Source organism: Aquarana catesbeiana, linkage group LG13 (genome assembly GCF_042186555.1).
Source record: "Aquarana catesbeiana isolate 2022-GZ linkage group LG13, ASM4218655v1, whole genome shotgun sequence".
In the NCBI taxonomy this organism is placed as follows: Eukaryota; Metazoa; Chordata; class Amphibia; order Anura; family Ranidae; genus Aquarana; species Aquarana catesbeiana.
The window spans coordinates 46,953,540-46,971,694 of record NC_133336.1 but is presented as its reverse complement, the minus strand read 5'-3'; the positions used below and the strand labels follow the sequence as shown (position 1 = coordinate 46,971,694).

The 18,155-nt window shown below is 43.4% G+C and overlaps 1 protein-coding gene and 1 pseudogene across 1 annotated transcript in view; both read left to right on the top strand.

Annotated features, from left to right (window-relative positions):
* Window positions 1-17,040, top strand: part of PYGL (glycogen phosphorylase L) — a 50,447-nt gene extending 33,407 nt beyond the window's left edge. The window contains exons 16-20 of the mRNA XM_073610718.1: window positions 7,210-7,351; window positions 10,524-10,731; window positions 11,883-12,017; window positions 12,198-12,264; window positions 16,348-17,040. Of these exons, the coding sequence (XP_073466819.1) occupies window positions 7,210-7,351; window positions 10,524-10,731; window positions 11,883-12,017; window positions 12,198-12,264; window positions 16,348-16,545 (750 nt within the window). The 3' untranslated portion in view covers window positions 16,546-17,040. The remainder of the gene's footprint in view (window positions 1-7,209; window positions 7,352-10,523; window positions 10,732-11,882; window positions 12,018-12,197; window positions 12,265-16,347) is intronic.
* On the top strand, window positions 8,314-8,416 carry LOC141120756 (U2 spliceosomal RNA; annotated as a pseudogene).
* Window positions 17,041-18,155: the final 1,115 nt, after the last annotated feature.

Genomic DNA, 18,155 nt, shown 5'->3' with positions numbered 1-18,155 from the left:
GGGAATGTGATCACTTCTCAAAAAAAAGGGGGGGGAGGGGAATTATTCAGTGTGTGTTTGTTTGTAAATTATCACCTTTTATAAAAACCTATTCAGTTAAAAAAAAAAAAAAATCACTTTAAGCTTTGACAAAAAAACCTATAAGCTGTTTTTTATGCAAAGCTGTGCCAGATTTTGCACTCTTCCGGTTCTAGTAAATCAACCCCATAGTGTTGACACATGTCCTTTTCTCAGCTTGGGTGCTACAACTACATAACTCCCAACATTTTGAGATGGGAATGAGGGACACCTACTAGAAAACTTGCGTAGGCATAGGACACGCCCCCTTAAAGGGGAAATAACCAAAAAAAGATTAAATATACAATTTTTTTTTTTTTTTTTTTTAACACGATTATTCCTTATTGGCTTTTAAAATTGAAAAATGCAGCAATTTAGAATTTGGATGACAGGTTTAGCGCTGGGAAACCCTTTTTGAAAGATAAAGTGCATTTTGTATACAACTATATAGATCAGACCAAAATGAGGGACAGAGGGACATTGCTCCAAATCGGGGACAGTTGGGAGCTATGCACAACTATGATCTACCCATGCAGAAAAATGTCTTGCATTTTAAATAAGCTGATTTAGTTAGGCCTGATTCACATCTATGCAGTTTGCATATTCCAGGTGTATTTTTGCACTTTTCAATACACTTTTGATCCACTGAAGTCTATGGAACCAAAAACACAGAAAATCCCTGCTCTTTCCACAAAATGCAGATGTGAACTACATCCATAGGAAACCATGTTAAATGGACTGTTCAGTTTTTGAAAAACTGAAAACGCACTAAATGCATAGGTGTGAACCAGGCCTTAGGCCTGGTGTCGATGGGCTTTTTTTATTTAGTTCACTTTGAGTAGGTTTTGCAATTTCTATAAGGCTATGGAAATGCGGTTTAGCTCTGGTTCACAGAGGTTTCTGGTTTTGAGATCTCGCTACTTCAGCGCAATTTCAAAGCCACAGAGCGATTTGCATCTCTGATTTCATTGTGACTTAGTTTAACCACTTCAGCCCCGGAAGGATTTACCCCCTTCCTGACCAGAGCACTTTTTACAATTCGGCACTGCGTCGCTTTAACTGCTAATTGCGCGGTCATGCAATGCTCTACCGGGCTCTACCCCGTACTCAGGAGAAGCAACAGAATGTATTTTGGGGTGTAATTTCACATATTCCCATGGCATGTTTGAGCAATATAACATTTAGTGACAACTTTGTGCAAAAAAAAAAAAAAATTTGTCTCTTTCCCGCAACTTGTGTCACAATATAAAATATTCCATGGACTCGACATGCCTCTCAGCAAATAGCTTGGGGTGTCTACTTTCCAAAATGGGGTCATTTGGGGGGGTTTGAACTGTCCTGGCATTTTATGCACAACATTTAGAAGCGTATGTCACACATCACCCACTCTTCTAACCACTTGAAGACAAAGCCCTTTCTGACACTTTTTGATTACGTGAAAAAAAATTTTTTTTTTGCAAGAAAATTACTTTGAACCCCCAAACATTATATATTATTTTAAAGCAAATGCCCTACAGATTAAAATGGTGGGTGTTTCATTTTTTTTTTTTTCAAACGCATTTTTTGTGGAAAAAACACACTTTTTTTAAATTTTAATGCACTAAAACACACTATATTGCCCAAATGTTTGATGAAATAAAAAAGATGATCTTAGGCCGAGTACATGGATACCAAACATGACATGCTTTAAAATTGCGCACAAACGTGCAGTGGCAACAAAATTAATACATTTTTAAAAGCCTTTAAAAGCCTTTACAGGTTACCACTTTAGATTTACAGAGGAGGTCTACTGCTAAAATTACTGCCCTCGATCTGACCTTCGCGGTGATACCTCACATGCATAGTGCAATTGCTGTTTACATTTGACGCCAGACCGACGCTTGCGTTCGCCTTAGTGCGAGAGCAGGGGGGACAGGGGTGCTTTTTATTATTTTTTTGCTTTTTTATCTTATTTTTAAACTGTTCCTTTCATTTTTTTTTTTTTTTTTTTTTTTAATCATTTTTATTGTTATCTCGGGGAATGTAAATATCCCCTATGATAGCAATAGGTAGTGACAGGTACTCTTTTTTGAAAAAATTGGGGTCTATTAGACCCTAGATCTCTCCTCTGCCCTCAAAGCATCTGACCACACCAAGATCGGTGTGATAAAATGCTCCCCCAATTTCCCAATGGCGCTGTTTACATCTGGCGAAATCTAAGTCATAAAATGCTCGTAGCTTCCAGTTTCTTAGGCCATAGAGATGTTTGGAGCCACTCTGGTCTCTGATTAGCTCTATGGTCAGCTGGCTGAATCACCGGCTGCATTCTCAGGTTCCCTGTTGAGACAGGAGAGCCAGAGAAAAACACGGAAGACGAGGGGGGGGGGGGTCATTCCCTCCCACTGCTTGTAAAAGCAGTCTAGAGGCTAATTAGCCGCTAGGATTGCTTTTACATGAAAGCCGACCGCTGGCTGAAAAGAATGATACCAAGATGATACCTAAACCTGCAGGCATCATTCTGGTATAACCATTCAAAGTCGTGAATGGCGTACCTGAAGACAAAAAAAGGTTAACAATAAAGCACAGTAAACGGTAAAGTGTAAAAAATTGCATACCTGAAAAGCAAACAATATAAAACATAATAACAATAAAACATTGCAGAATAGAATACAGTAAAAAAGAGCAGAACAATAGAGAGAGAGAGAGAGAGAGAGAGAGAGAGAACAATAAAACGACAACTATTTTTTTTTATTTTTGTTTGTGTTTTTTTTTTTTTTTTTTGTAACTAACTTTTATAACTGTAACCGGTTCCAGGTTCGGGTCTCTCAAAATGCGATGGCATCTTGGGAGACCCTGTGAAAGTGTGCCTAGTCTGTGCAATGCTGTACCCTACGCTAATACTCAGCTAGTGAATGGTAGCGTTCAAAACATTCACCAATGCAAAGACCAGGATTGTCAGGACAGGAGGGACAATAATAGCGGGTGTCACGTCTATATCCGCGCTTGCTGCAGACACATCTTTTTTGGGGGGGGTTGTTGGGTAGGGGGTACTCGGGAGGACATATAAATGCCTCTCATGCAGCCGACTGCATTTGGTTGGGGATGTGAATGGGGGAAGTACGGGCGCTGCAGAAGCGGTGGGTTCCCAATTAGGATTGGCGAATGCAGCAGGAAGGGCACTATGGGCACGACGGGCCTGTGTTTGTCTTTTTGGTGGCAGCGGGACACTACTTGTGCTTGCCACCTCACCAGCTTGAACTGCACTTATGGGACTCGCCACGTCACCAAGTGTTACTGCAGTGCTGGTTTGACTACGACCGGGGTGTACTAGGCCGCTGGCGCTTGCCAGTTCACCAAAACGCTACAAAAAAAAGTGACAGTGATCGATCGATACTGCACTTGGGTGGGCTGGGCCGGGCGGAGGGGCAAAACGCAGGTGCTAGCAGGTATCTGGGCTGATCCCACTAACACTGCGTTTTTGGAACCCTAAACTGCTGGGGACGCTAGTATAGATCTGATCAGATATTGATGCGTTCAGATACTATACCCACTAAGGGAGGCGTACGGTGCATGTACGGTGCGTGCCTGGGTGTTCGCGGTACTGGCGCTAATCTGACGCTGCCTGGGGCGACGCATATAACCGCCGGGGCGATCAGGGGGCTAAACCTTTATTCGGTAATTAACGGCGGGTGCCCTGACACTATATAAAATAAACAAACTAACCAGCGTCACCCGTAACAGTTATACGGTGATCAGTGGTGAAAGGGTTAACTAGGGGGCAATCAAGGGGTTAAAACATTTATTAGATAGTATATGGGGGTCCCTGTCGCTATAAAATGCTGACAGCGAACCTAAATATTTACGTTCCTAACTAGCGTCACCAGCGACACTAATACAGCGATCAGAAAAATGATCGCTTAGCGACACTGGTGACAGGGGGTGATCAAGGGGTTAAAACTTTATTAGGGGGGGTTAGGGGGGTACCCTAGACCTACAGGGGGCTAATACTAACTGTCCTACCACAGTAACTGTCGCAAACTGACACTATGCAGTAATCAGGAAAAAAAAAAAAAAAAAACCTGCTTGGTGTCAGTTTGTGACGGGGGGGGGGGTGATTGGGGGGGGATCGGGGGGGGGGGATCGGGGGTGTTTGGTGTGCCTGGCATGTTCTACTGTGTGTGTGTGTGTGTGTGTGTGTTGGTGCACTTACATGTCATCTCTCCTCGGCGCTGGAACGGAAACTGGCCAGCCGAGGAGAGATGACATCACATCCTCTGCCTCTGTGTACTATACAGAGGCAGGGGATGTTTCTCATTGGCTGGGAGCGATTGCGAGGGGGGGGCCACGATCGGATGGTCTCCCCTCGTCTCTCATCGCTTCCAACCAAACGCCGACCGCCAATGGCACCGGGGGGGGTCCGATCGGACCCCCCGCCCGCGGGAAGGCAATCACGTACCAGGTACGTGATTTTGCCTGCCCGTGCCGCTCTGCTCACGTATATATGCGTGAGACGGTCGGCAAGTGGTTAACAGAAGTCTTTGCAAGTTGCAATAAAATCAGAAAAAAGTAGTGCCAGGAACCTTTTTTTCAAAGTTGCTTTAACATGAGTCACAGCACTTTGAACTGTTCCGTTGCCGACAATGGGGGTGCGACTTGTCATGTGTTTTGAAACTGTCAAATTGCATGACAAATGGCACCAGTGTGATATTTTTGGATGCATAGAATGCACTTTTTGGTTAAGTTCTATTGGCAGATAGCATGTTTAATTTTTATTTGTTTGTTTTCTTTTTTTAATGCACAATTAAAAAATTGTGGAGAATAATACTTGGCTATGTGTTATACTTCAAATGACAGTTTGGGAGTTGGCAGTTACAATTTTTGTATTTTTTAAAAATGTATGTAAAACTGACAAGGGACATCAACATAGTTGTATCTTTGATCTTATAAACTATGGGATAATGGTGTTGTGGTAACTTGCACAAATAAAAAAAAAATAAAAAACATAATATTCTTTATCACTGGAAAAAAAAGCCTTTGAAAATTAGTTTCCAATAACTCCATCAGTATCACCAGCAAAGCAGCTTCATTATTATCCCATTAAAGAAGAGAATATGCGCTGCATTTTGAGATTTCATAATTTGCCATGTCACAAATTTTTATTCTCCATTACAAATGCTAGTTTACAAGACCGACCGCTTCTGCTTCCGAGCATGCGTGTTTGTACTTTTGTCTGACGGACTTGTGTACACACGATCGGAAAGTCCGACAACAGACATTTGTCCGTGGAAAATTTGAAAAACTGCCATCCAACATTTGTTGGTGGAAAGTCCAACAACAATTGTCTGATGGAGCGTACACACGGTCGGACTGTCCGCCAACAGCCTGTCATCCAACATTTCCCGTCAAAGTCCGATCGGGCTAAAAGCTGGTCACAGAACAACTCCACCTGTCTGTGTGAATTTTGAATGATCTGCGTTCCAAACTATTCGTATCTATTCTTCCCCTTTTTTTTTTTTTTTTTTTTTTGTTTTTTTTTTTTTTTTGCCCAAAAGCTCTATAGGATGGTTGTGTGTAAGGCAATAAGATCCTATAGCCATTCAGATCTATTTGGAATTGGCAAAAAGGAGAAGGCTGCACATAGGCAAGGTAATATACAAAGGGGGTCCCCAGCAACGATGCCTAAATACTCTATCCAAAACTAAATTTGGTAATTGGATACTGTCTCAAATTGGCCCTAGTATGATACTGAGTGCACCCAAGATGACTTTCCCAATCGCAGATAAAATGCTTTAAAGGCTAGGTTCACCTTTTTAGGAGCATGTTTCATGTTACACCCGTATTCTGGCACCTTCTGTTTGTAACTGCAGGTGGGGATCATTGCACTTGGGGGGGGGGGGGGGGGGTTTATTTACTAAAGGAAACTCCACTTTGCACTTGGAAGTGCAGTCGCTGTAGATCCGAGGGGGACATGCAAGGAAAATAAAAACGGCATTTTAGCTTGCACATCATTGGATGATAAAATCAGCAGAGCTTCCCCTCATTTCAGATCTACCTCTTCGATTTAGAGCGACTGCACTTCCAAGTGCACTTTCAGTGCAAAGTGGATTTGCCTTTGGTAAATAACCCCCTTGGTGTCACTTGAAAACCGCATGGCTGTGTGTGGGCAGAGCTGAGTTCTGTAAATTAAAAAAATATACAAGTACCGCCTGCCACTGCGGCGGACAGACTTCTAGTTTTGAATGGGCTGCGAGCTCACTGATCAACATGCTCGTAGTTCATTCATTCTTCCTCTAGCTTTGTAACTGAGAGCCCATATGGGGATATGGCCACAAAGCTACAGGAAGACTGTAGGAGCCCAACATGGCACTCATGATCTGCTGATTGTGGGTGCAATGCATGCTTCAGTAAAAAGTGTGTGTGTGTGTGTGTGTGTGTGTGTGTGTGTGTGTGTGTGGGGGGGGGGGGGGGGGGGGGTTCCTGCAAAAAAAAAAAAAAAAAGTTTGCTTTGTTTTTGACAGATGAAATGTCTTTAAGTCACCAGATACAGTGTGTGTTCTGATATTCAGCATTTTATTCTTTATATACAATTTGTTTATAGCCCTAACAATGTAGATGTATTACAAGGGTTCCTTAAGCCTCGTGCACACGATCGGATTTTCCGGCGGGAATTGTGTGTTAGACTGTTGGCCTAAAATCCAACCGTTTGTACACTCAATCGGACAATTGTTGTCGGATGGCAGGCTTGTAAATTTTCCGCTGACAACGGTCTGTTGTCAGATTTTCCTATCGTGTACACAATTCCAAAGTACAAACACGCATGCTCGGAATCAATGCTCACCAAACACAGCATTAGTAAAAGGTGCCCAAAGGGTGGCGCTAAAGAGCTGAAAATCCACGTAGTATGTCACTACGTTCGTGTTTGTTGGCCGACTATTGTGTGCCGTTTGTATGCAAGACGGTGAGTTCGTGGGCAAAGCCCTTTGGACAAAAGTCTGATGTTTTTGTCTCTGGAAAACCCGATTGTGTGTACGAGGCTTTAGACAGGCTCTCTAAATTGCGTTGGCTCTAGCCTTAGCTGCCCATGGAAAGAGATGCTGGTCTCATGGCTGAAAAGGAAATGTACGTTACATTATCTGCAATATTAATCCAATGTTCACTGTTCTGTGATTTCAGGCTGCTCCAGGGTATCACATGGCAAAGATGATCATAAAACTCATCACCGCTGTGGGGGAGATTGTGAACAATGACCCATTAGTGGGGAACAAGCTGAAGGTCATTTACCTGGAGAATTACAGAGTCTCTTTGGCAGAAAAAGGTTTGTCCTAGAGTTATTACGAAGATGGGATCTTCTGTTTGTAGAATCGTCACACAGGAAGTCACCTGTGCACAGTAAAATCTTTCCTTAAGGGCCTATTTCTTTGTATCGAAAAGAGATTTACTAAAACTGGAGCACACACAATCTGGTTTCTATGCAGAGCTGCACCAATCGGCTTCCAGGTTTTATTGTCGAAGCTTAAATTAACAAGCTGAAGTTAGAAAGCTGATTGGTTACAATGCACAGCTGCACCAGATTCTGTGTGCTCCAGTTTTAGTACATTTCCTTATCGTTTTAGCTGAAGAAAGCCGTAAATCGGGTCTCAAACTGGCAGCCCTCCAGCTGTTGCAGTACTACAAGTCCCATCATGCCTCTGCCTGTGGGAGTCAAGCTTATAACTGTCAGTCTTGCAATGCCTCATCGGACTTGTAGTTCTGCAACAGCTCGAGGGCCGCCAATTTGAGATCCCTTCCGTAAAAAGTGGAACATAAGGGAAAGGGGTGTGGGGTGTTTTTTTTTTTTTTAAGATGCACTCCAGCCAGAATTTATAACAAACCCATCCATTATACACATGAGGGGGTCACAGCCTTACCTGCAGAGGTCTTCTGTGAACCTGCCCAGTAGTTGGTAGTAATATTAGTCAGTTCTCCAGACTGGGGTTAGAGGTTACATAACCAGATTGCCAGCACAGCATTATGGGCGACCACTTATTTAAAGCCCAGCTCCAGCAACCTTTTTCTTGGTATTAGATGGAGTGAGGAAGTGCTAAATCCTCTGGTCAGGCTTTTTCTTGCCATCTGTCTTTCTATTTGAGAGCTTCCCCCTTCTATTCAGGACAGAAAACCAATGGAAAGCCTCTAATGCAGAGAGGAGACTGATAAAAACCTTTTAGCAAAGCGGAGAAGGGCTGAAACTCCTAATAATGGTTTTTATATACACTATTACCAAAAGTATTGGGATGCCTGCCTTCTCGGCCTTTTGGCTAAGATCAAGTGTAGTATCTGTTCTTATCGGTTTCCAGAGGAGGTGCTGTGCTACTCTCAAAGGGGAGATACAGCAATTCCAATGGTGTTATAGTGCCTGGAAAGGCGGTTTCAGCAGGGACTATGCCACGCTGCCTGACAGATACTGGGGGCTGGCCGATGGTTGAGTCTGAGCCGTCCGGAAGGGTGCTCCCGGTGAGGATGGATGCTGCATCTGGGTCTGGCCGGAGGGTTGGGTCCCTGGCCTTCTGGCCTAGATTGTGGTAGCTCTAGCTACGGACAGTTATTTGGGAGAGAACACTTACTACTCCTTTGGGAGGGGGGGAGAGTGGTTAGTATTTCCCGAATGTAATTCGGAAGGAGCGATGGTGGAGCCTGATGGTAAAGTGCTCTCACCAAGCTCCCTGAACTTCATGCCTTTCTGCTTGAAGTGGGGGCGGCTGTAGCCTACGTCGTGGGTCAGGGTTGGTCCTGAAAGCCTATGGAGTATGTGCCCCTGGAGTGGCAGTCCAGGGGTGCCAAAAAAAATCACTGAGTGAGTCACTTTGGTTTGAGGCACCACGGTCACTGCACCGTAGAACACTTTTTTTTTTTTTTTTTTTTTTTTTAGCACCTGCCTCTTGGGCCGGGCCTTTTGGCTGGGACCAGAGGAATTTTTTATTCCTGGCCGGAGGGCCTTTTCATTGTTTTACACAATGGCCACTTTTTCACTCTCCTCTTCACTTATTCCTTCCCCACTTTATTTTATTTATTAAGCCTATGTTTGTCACATTTTTGTATTTTTGTGTTTGTACACGGTTTGTTGCACTGTGTGATGAGTAGGGTTGCAGGTCCTCGGGCCAGCCCTGAAAGTCTTGGGAGAGAGTGGACATGGCCTTTTGGCTTGGTTCACCCTCTCTCATGGGGTCTTCCTTCGGGGGAGCCTCACCTAGTACTTGGGTGGGTCTGTTTCGGCAGTCCCTCCAGAGAACGGGGTCCGTCTGGTTTTGGCCAGATGGACCAACTGTAAGTACCCTTGTCCCCATCTGGAGCCTAATGCCCCGGGGGATTCAGGGCAAGGCACACTTGTGTACCTGTTTGTTTTTTGTTTGTTTTTTGTTTCACTCTTTGTGTATGCACATTTTTTGGCATCGGGTGAAGTTTTTGGGTGTGTTATGCACGCCATAGGCTTTAAAAAAAAAAAAAAAAAATTGGGATGTGTGTGTGTGTGTGTGTGTATGTATGTGTGTGTGTGTGTGTGTATGTATATGTATATATGTATATATATATATATATATATATATATATATATATATATATATATATATATATATATATATATATATATATATATATATATATATATATATATATATATATATATATATATACACACTAATGGCGTCCCACCCTTTGCAGCTATAACCGATTCAATTCTTCTGGGAAGGCTGTCCACAAGGTTTGGGTGTGTCTATGGGAATGTTTGACCGTTCTTTCAGACGCACATTTGTGATGTCAGGCACTGATGTTGGACGAGAAGGCCTGGCTTAGTCTTCGCTCTAATTCATCCCAAAGGTATTCTATTGGGTTGAGATCACGACTCTGTACAGGCCAGTCAAGTTCCTCCACTCCAAACTCACTCATCCATGTCTTTATGGACCTTGCTTTGTGCACTAGTGCCCAGTCATATTGGAACAAAATTTATTCATATGTTGACGCCTTAAGAGTTCCTCCTGCACAGTCCTGACCTCATTCCGATTTAGAACACCTTTTGGGATGAATTAGAGTGGATACTGCGAGCCAGACCTTCTCGTCCTACATGAGTGCCTGACCTCACAAATGCTCTTCTGGAAGAATGGTCAAACATTCCCATAGACACACTCCTAAACCTTGTGGACAGTCTTCCCAGAAGAGTTGAAGCTGTTATAGCTGCAAAGGGTGGGCCAACTCAATATTGAACCCTACATACTAAGACTGGGATGCCATTTAAATTTCATGTGCGTGTAAAGGCAGAAGGTGAGGAAAAATTTCCTCAATGGCATCAGACAAAAAATCGAACGCATTTTATTTCTGATACACTTTAGCCAAAATTGGCTGTGGTTGTGGGTTTTTGAAATGTAAATATTGTTGAGCATGAGTCTCAGTCTAAGGAGTTTTCATGATGAACCATCATTATTACAGAAATATAATCTCTTGTGTTGCATTGACAGTGATCCCGGCCACAGACTTGTCAGAACAGATCTCTACAGCGGGCACTGAGGCCTCTGGCACTGGGAACATGAAGTTCATGTTGAATGGAGCGCTGACTATTGGTACCATGGATGGTGCCAATGTGGAGATGGCAGAGGAGGCCGGAGAGGAGAACCTGTTCATCTTTGGAATGCGAGTTGAGGATGTAGCTGAGCTGGACAAAAAGGGGTACGTTCTAAGTGTTTCCAATGCATGATGTATACACCACTTATCATATGCCCATTTATCTGAGGGGAGTTAAAGAAATTTTAAATATAATTTGAAAGAATACTAAAATAGCAATCTTGGCTGTTTGACAACACTATGTGGACCTAGATCCATGTACAAGAGTACATTGCCATAGACTTTTAGACTTTTTTTTTTTTGTCACCTTGAGAGTGTGGAGACAGACCTCTCTATGGAAGTATTAAGAAAGTGATGTGCATGCTGAGATGGCTAAATTATTCCAGTGTACTAGCTACAATGTGCCATTTCTTGAGCTGGAAAGATGGTACACAGTTGCCCTAACTTTAGGAGGCGCTGGCCTGAAAAGTTCTCTGATGAGATTTACACTTGGGGTTGGCACTGCCTACCCTCTGAGAAGCAATTACCATTTATCGCTCTTCAGAAACCAATGACTGGCTGCTCCTAGGCCATGTTGCCTGTACTGTCCACCAGTTGCAACCTCTGGTGTAAATTTTTGCTGCACTGTGGCAGAGTACTAACAGGGCGGTGGCATGTTAACTTGCCGTTGGACCATAGCTCAGCCACTTAATTTTGCCACCCACTCCCCGGGCACCATGGCTGGATCAAGGGGGGTTGCTGTGCCTGGCCGTATTTCATCACTGCAGTGAAAAGTCTGTGCACAGGCGACAAGATCTCCTCCTCCCCACACATCACACACTAGATGAAATCAGATATTCCTTACACACTGCTGCAATCTGCACACTGTGTAGCTGGTTACTGAAGCTGCGCTTCTGTTGCTCAGGCTGTGTACACTGCAGGGATGGGAGAAAAAGCTGCTTATAGTGCCCTGGCACTGGTGACCCCTGTCTTCTGCCCTACTGACCCCCCAGTACAGTGCCCTACTATTGCTGTACACTGCCCTATGAACTATACCCCCTGTACGCTGCCATTCAAACTATTCCTGTACACTGCCTTGCTAAACTCCCATCCTCTGATCCTCATGTGATTTTGTTGTGTGTGTGTTTTTTTTTTTTTTTTTTTTTTTCCCTCCCTGAACATTAGAGCAAAGGTCCAAAGCAGTGTGTGTGTGTGTGTGTGTGTGTGTGTGTGTCAATGTCCGATTTTTATATTTCCTTCTAATATCGCTTTTTCAGGTACAATGCGCGAGATTACTACGAAAAACTTCCAGAGCTCAAGAAAGTAATTGACCAGATACAAAACGGCTTTTTCTCTCCCACAAACCCCGACCTTTTCAAAGACATAGTCAACATGCTTTTCAACCATGATAGGTGAGTAACTAATTGGACTTGGCTTTAGCAAAGAATTAAGGGACATGTATATAAAGGATTCCTCTGTTAGCCAGGAAAGTGATTATGTACGGCACAACTTAATGTGAGATCATCCATTGTGTGCAGTTCCACTGCTGAAATAAACTGTTTCCACTAATGTTATGTTCTGCATTTCTTCAGGTTTAAAGTATTTGCAGACTATGAAGCTTATGTGAAGAGCCAGGAGAGGGTCAGCGCTCTGTACAAGGTCAGTAACCTATGACATCCACAAAGTGCAGCTTTGATGGGGCCCATGTGTGACCACTTCTCCCCCTTGCCTACACACAGTTTGCTCAGATTACATTCTGCATAGCACAAAGAAGGGTTCCACAGGAGGTCACCAGGGATTCTGAGATTGCCCATCATTGCAGCCAATTCCTCTGCACCCATTGGCGTCCGTTATCCCCGCTCAGTGGCGTCTCTATGGGGGTCTGGACCACACGGGTTACGCCCACCAGAGGGGTGACACCCAGGGCCTGATTGCCTCTGCTGTCACTTAACACCGAGCGGAGAGCAGGAAGCAGAACACATCTGTACACACAGTGGGAGACGCAGCAGCGCTGAAAAGAGGGCGGGAGCTGTCGGTGTTTGCTTTCCAAGTTAACAGCATGTGATTGGTTGCTAGGTGGTCCTAAAAAACCAAATCACTAGCTTGTTAGGAAAAAATTTTAACTCCAGCAGTTTCCGCCCTCTATTCAGCACTGCTGTGCCTCCCGCTCTGCATGCCCGCGTAAGGTAGGAAGGGGCAGAGCTGTGGAGTTTGTGTAACGTGAAGGAGGAGGAATAGCTGCAGGGGGCTGTGTAATGTAAAGGGGGCTGTGTAATGTAAAGGGGTGCAGGGGACTGTGTAATGTGCACGGGTCCCACATGCTGCATCTTTGGCGCAACTTCAGAAAATGGGGAAAGATTTTTGGGGGGGTGGCGCCATGCTTTGCCGCACCATGTGACACACTAATGTGTTAACTAAGAAGTAATTTGAGTACCATGGGGTGGATTGAGACCAGTCCAATGTTACTTCTGGCATCCCCATTGTGTCATTGTGGGATGAGGAGCAACTTGTCTCTCTCGGGTAAATATGCAAGATGGCTGGGAGCGCAGGCGACAACTATGCTTGAGAATAGCAGCAAAAATGTATATTTGGCAATAAAAAAAGCCAAATGGCTTCATAAAAAAGGGGGGGAAAAAAAGTAACCCCTTTATGCTGACTGTACAGAAATATGCGGCCTTGGCTTGAAGGGGTTTTACCGGGGTGATGCCCACAGCTGCACGCATCACCCTGGTACATATTAAATAAATAAATAAATATATATAATTTATAATTTTTTTTTTTTTTTTTTTTTTTGTGCCAGTGGTTGGCTTTCTTGAGATAACTGATGCAGCTAAAAAGCCACTCAGCTGTTATCCCAAGCACCGGGAGGGGATGTCCGTGACCGGGAGGCCTGAGCGATCAGCCGGCACGTCCGCTGGCTGCCCAGATACCCGAACGAAGCCAGAATTGGCTTTGTTTGGGTCTCGGATCTAGTAACTCAGAAGCGGTGTCATGACATCACTTTTGGTTTACAGAAGACTTTAAGGCGCCAAATTTAAAATGACAGTATTCAAAACAGCCAAACTTTTAGACCCCAGATTCCTCCATAAAGCGTAGCCATTACTGTCATAAGGGATGTTTACATTCCTTCTGACGGCAATAAAAAGTGATCAGAATTTTTCTTTTTTCCCCAAAGGGTCAGTGTATACAAAAAAAATAAAAATTAAAGCACCCCGTCCCTCCGTGCTCGCTAGCAGAAGCGAACGCATATGTAAGTGATGACCGCAAATGTAAACAGTGTTCAAACCACATGTGAGGTATCGCCATCATCGTTAGAGTGAGAGCAATAATTCTAGTGCTTAGGATGGAAGGGGTTAAAGTGCTTGTAAAGCCATCGCCTCCATTGAATTGCATCTAAAGCATAAGTAGATAGGAGCTTAGACAACACCATTGGAGTTCAAGGTTATAAGTCAATCTTTGTACTGAACTTCAATGCAATGTTAGTGTTGCCGCCAAACACAAATGCCCACTGTTAGTGCACTGGTGCTCACAGGCAACGTAACACTTATGCTGCGTACACACGAGCGGACTTTCCGGCAGACTTGGACCGGAGTCCGTCGGATAATTGGATCATGTGTGGGCTCCAGCGTTTTTTTTTTTTTTTTTTTTTTTTTTTCCCCAAAAGTCTGACGGACCTAGAAATAAAACATTGTTCAAATCTTTCCGACAGACTAGACTCTGGTCGAAAAATCCGCTCGTCTGTATGCTAGTCCGACGGATTAAAACCAACGCTAGGGCAGCTATTGGCTATCAACTTCCTTATTTTAGTCCGGACGTACGAATCCGTCGGACTTTGGTGTGATCGTGTGTAGGCAAGTCCGTTCGTTTGAAAGTCCGGCGGACCTACAAAGACTGTCGAACCTAGTCCGTCAAAGTCGGCTCGTGTATACGCGGCATAACGCACCATGAGCTTTAAACCAGAACATTATATTTTAATGGGTTGCCTGAACTCTAAAGGGGTTCCTTAAAGGTTAAAGCTGAAGTCGGGTAAAAAAAAAAAATTTTGTAATTTGCAGTGTAAAAATTACCTCCAAGTCTGGCTACCCCAGTTTGGCTGCTGCATTCATTTTAAACTTTCTTTCCCTTTTGTTCAGCCTCCAGTACTGTAAGCACTAAATGTCCTGGGCTGGGATGTGTAGCTTCAACTGTAGTACACTGATAATAGTAGGTTGCACATTGTACACCTCCTCCCATTCAGAAAAAGCCTTGTATTCTTTTCTGTGATATGGGGGAGGGGTGGGTGAATAGCATGATCTCCCCTCTCCAATCACAGAAAGCATTTTTATTTTTTTCTTTTAGAGATTCAGATTAATAACTGCTGGAAGCTGTGTCACAAAAGGCAGGCAGAAAACTCAGACCAACTGATTGCCTGCGGTTTCCTTGCAGCTGATCTTTTACTCATGTATGACCTTCTCATGCCTTGCTATGCACAAGAAGGTGGTCCTCTTGGTAGAGGCAGGGCTTTGCTTCCTCATGTCAGACCTTCCAGGAAGGAGGACGGTGAGCAGAACAGTGACATCACCAAACCTCCTGAGACTAGCAGTCAAAGGCACCAGTGCCTTTAATCTCACACTGCGCAGATATAAGGCCTCATGACACACTGGACATTATGAAAAACATCAGTGTTGGCTGTAGAACGAGTTTTGCAGTTTTTTTTTTTCTTTTGCTTTAAAAAAAAAAAAAAAAATCCCACAAGAGTTTATGGCTCAAACGCCGATAAAGGCTGACTAGCCAAGTTTTCAAGCTTTTATCAGAGTTGGAGCATTTTTACAGCTGAAAATCTCTTCACACACTGGTTCTGGGTTTTTTCCAGCCACAAAATGCCCTTGCCAAACACTGATAACAGCCTATTGCTGGGGAGTTTACTGGCTGCAGATAACGCTTGAAGCCGAAAACAGCCGCTGTAAAAATGTCCAGTGTGCATGAGGCCTAAAGCTATGAGACTGTAGGCTCAGGCGTGCCTAGACACCCTTACACACCAGGAAGTGCACTGCTATTTTTGCCAGGCAAAGGTAGACCCTTTTAGCGTACTGCTCTGGCACAATTAACATTATTATATATATTTTTTTTTTTTTTTTTTTTTTTTAGGTCTTCCTGATACCTTAGCAAATCTTTTATATGTCCGTTTTAAAGTGTTCCTAAACCCTGGACCCTGCATATGCTATATCTGGTCTCCCACAGAACATGGAAATGCAATTATTTTAGTAAACATAAACTGCTAAATACCTTTTCTCATCAGCCATCTTGTGATTTCTATCAGTTCCTGGTGAAGCTTGTAGGAGGAGTTTTTATACTGCACTGAGCTGTCAAATGAGGCTGCAGGGCTCCTGACTCTCTGTCTGGACAGTGCTGATTAGCCCTGTGCTGATCACATGCACTCTCCCAAGGGGGCAAAAAAATCTCTAGCAAGACACACCAAACTGAGCATGTGCAGCCTGACTCCAAAGACTGCCTTATCCAGACTTGTCTAGGGGGACAGTGCAGGGAGGGGAGGATCTGTGCATACTGGATCAAGCAGCCTTTTTACACAATGCAGAGGCTTAACCCCTAAGGTTCCACAGTGAGTAGAACAAGCATGCTTTACTGCATATACAGACTGATTTTACTTTGTGTTTAACACTTTTTAAGCTGCCTTTTTCTTTTAAAACTGCAGGAATGTTACTCTGTATTTTGGGTTTATACTTGATATTTTTATGCTCCTAGAATCCAAAAGAATGGACCAAAGTTGTCATCAAGAACATTGCAGCATCTGGGAAGTTCTCTAGTGATAGAACCATCAAGGAATATGCCCGGGACATCTGGGGGGTAGAGCCCTCTGACTTGAAGATCCCACCACCCAACGAACCCAGAGATACTGTTGAGGATGTCAAAGCTGCTGCCCCTGCTGCGAAAAGGGCTTAACAATAAGGTCTTGGGTCACTGGCAAGACGGGCATGAAGTTCCAGAGCACCTGTAGTGCATTAACACCATGGTGTTAAATGAGGTAGCAGAGTACAGGAACTCATGGCAACCAGTCTGGTCTGAATAATCTAGATCCAGCAATTTACAAATGCTTACCATGAGCTACTGGACTCTTGCACATTGCTCTTTGTCTGCAAAGCTCTTTATTTTCAGATTCGGGTTCTTAAGTGGGAAGAACTTGCTTATGTACCCTTTTTTGCTGAACAAATATATATATTTTTTTTTATGCACTGTACATGTGCTACGTAGCAGGTTTATACAGATTTTATGCGTCAAAGCAGTTTTTGCTGATTTTTCAGATTAATGGTTACCTGTATTTGTGCCAGCCAGCGCTGCTCATATTATATTCTCTGAACAAAATATCTATTCTGTGCACATATCTGGCAAACATTTACTAATCTGCCGCCAACATTAAAGAGAAAAGATTTATATGTATTTATGGTGTATGGCTAAAATTATTAAATGTGTCACAACAGTTTATTTCATCCTTTCATGACCGAAGCACTTTGAAGGCTAGATATCTAGACTAAATTTAGCAGTTTTTGGTATGTCCTTCAATTTTATTTATTTTTTTTTACCTCAAAAACAAAAGTTGCAGCTTACCATTCCTTATATATGGAACTAGTTTAAATTTCAGAAACTAGAGAGAAAAATCTGATGGGTTTTTTTTTTTTTTTTTTTTTTACTAGGAGCCTGGAAAGCATTGCACCAGTGATCAGCAAATTGCAGGTGCAATGCAAGACTCCTACAGACTTGTCAGTGTATCTGTCTCCCTGTACAGGCGGATACACTGATAGGAATTCATATACTACTAGAGCGTTCAACAGAGCCCTGGTAATTTATTGAGAAATTCAAGCTGACAGCTGCAAAGGCTGTCAGTACTTGTAGTTTCCTATTCACAGACCTCTGAATGAATGACAAGGCTGTGTGTTGTGTGTGTGTGTGTGTGTGTGTGTGTGTGTGTGTGGTGTGTGGTTTTTTTTTTTTTTTTTAGTGATGGGGAGGGGGGGGGGTTCCTCCGCTTGCTATCACTAGATTCAGCAGATCAGGGAGACCCTGCAGGAGTGGGAACATTTTCCCAAAGGTGAACCTTTAACCACTTGTCAGCTGCGCTATACCTGAATGGCGGCTCTAGCGCGGTTGTCTAACTGATCATGGAGGTAAACGGATGCCGGTTATCATCAGTCCTTTCCTCACGCTGAAAGAATGAGGATAAGAGCTGATACCCTGCTTGTCTAAAGGGCACATCTACACTGATAATAGGGGCACTGATTATTAGTGTCCTGATTATCTGTGCCCACCTGTCTTGCTTATTCATGCCTCCACATCAGTGAGAAAAATTTGCTGTTTACAATCTCCTAACAAACTATTTTTCCTTTATTTAGCAAAAAAAAATACTTTTTGGTGATTAAATGCCACCAAAAGAGAGCTCTATTTGTGTGAAAAATTATTATACAAATTTTTTGTTTGGGTACAGTGTTGCATGACCGTGCAATTGTCATTCAAAGTGCTGAAAACTGAAATTGGCCTGGGCAGGAAGGGGGTTAGTG